Here is a 313-nt window from a genome sequence, read left to right as displayed (position 1 = left end):
TGCTGCTGCTGCTGCAGCAGGAAATGAAGAATGTAAGGGCTGCAATGGAAAGGAACAACAAGCAGCAGCAAAACAACTGGAATTACAAAAACAACGAAGAGAGAAGATACACTGCAAAGCAGCAGCACGAGACGGATGGAGTGTACAGACAGCTCGCCGCCGCCCCCGCAGCCATCGATATATTATTTTGTATGAAGGCTTCATCACACCTGCTGCTGCTGCTGCTGCTGCTGCTGCTGCTGCTGGTGCTGCTGCTGCTGCTGCTGCTGCTGCTGCTGCTGGTGCTGCTGCTGCTGCTGCTCCTGCTGCTGCT

At 54.3% G+C, this 313-nt stretch overlaps 1 protein-coding gene across 1 annotated transcript in view; it reads left to right on the top strand.

Annotated features, from left to right (window-relative positions):
* Positions 1–23: 23 nt before the first annotated feature.
* The window catches only part of EMH_0059400 (uncharacterized protein), a gene marked incomplete at both ends in the record, with an annotated part of 1,109 nt that continues 819 nt past the window's right edge, over positions 24–313 (top strand). The window contains one exon of the mRNA XM_013497675.1: positions 24–142. Within this exon, the coding sequence (XP_013353129.1) occupies positions 24–142 (119 nt within the window). The remainder of the gene's footprint in view (positions 143–313) is intronic.

The sequence above is a fragment of the Eimeria mitis genome, genomic scaffold (genome assembly GCF_000499745.2).
Source record: "Eimeria mitis Houghton genomic scaffold, Emh_scaff2839, whole genome shotgun sequence".
Lineage (NCBI taxonomy): Eukaryota > Apicomplexa > Conoidasida > Eucoccidiorida > Eimeriidae > Eimeria > Eimeria mitis.
This window is presented reverse-complemented; position numbering and strand designations above follow the sequence as displayed.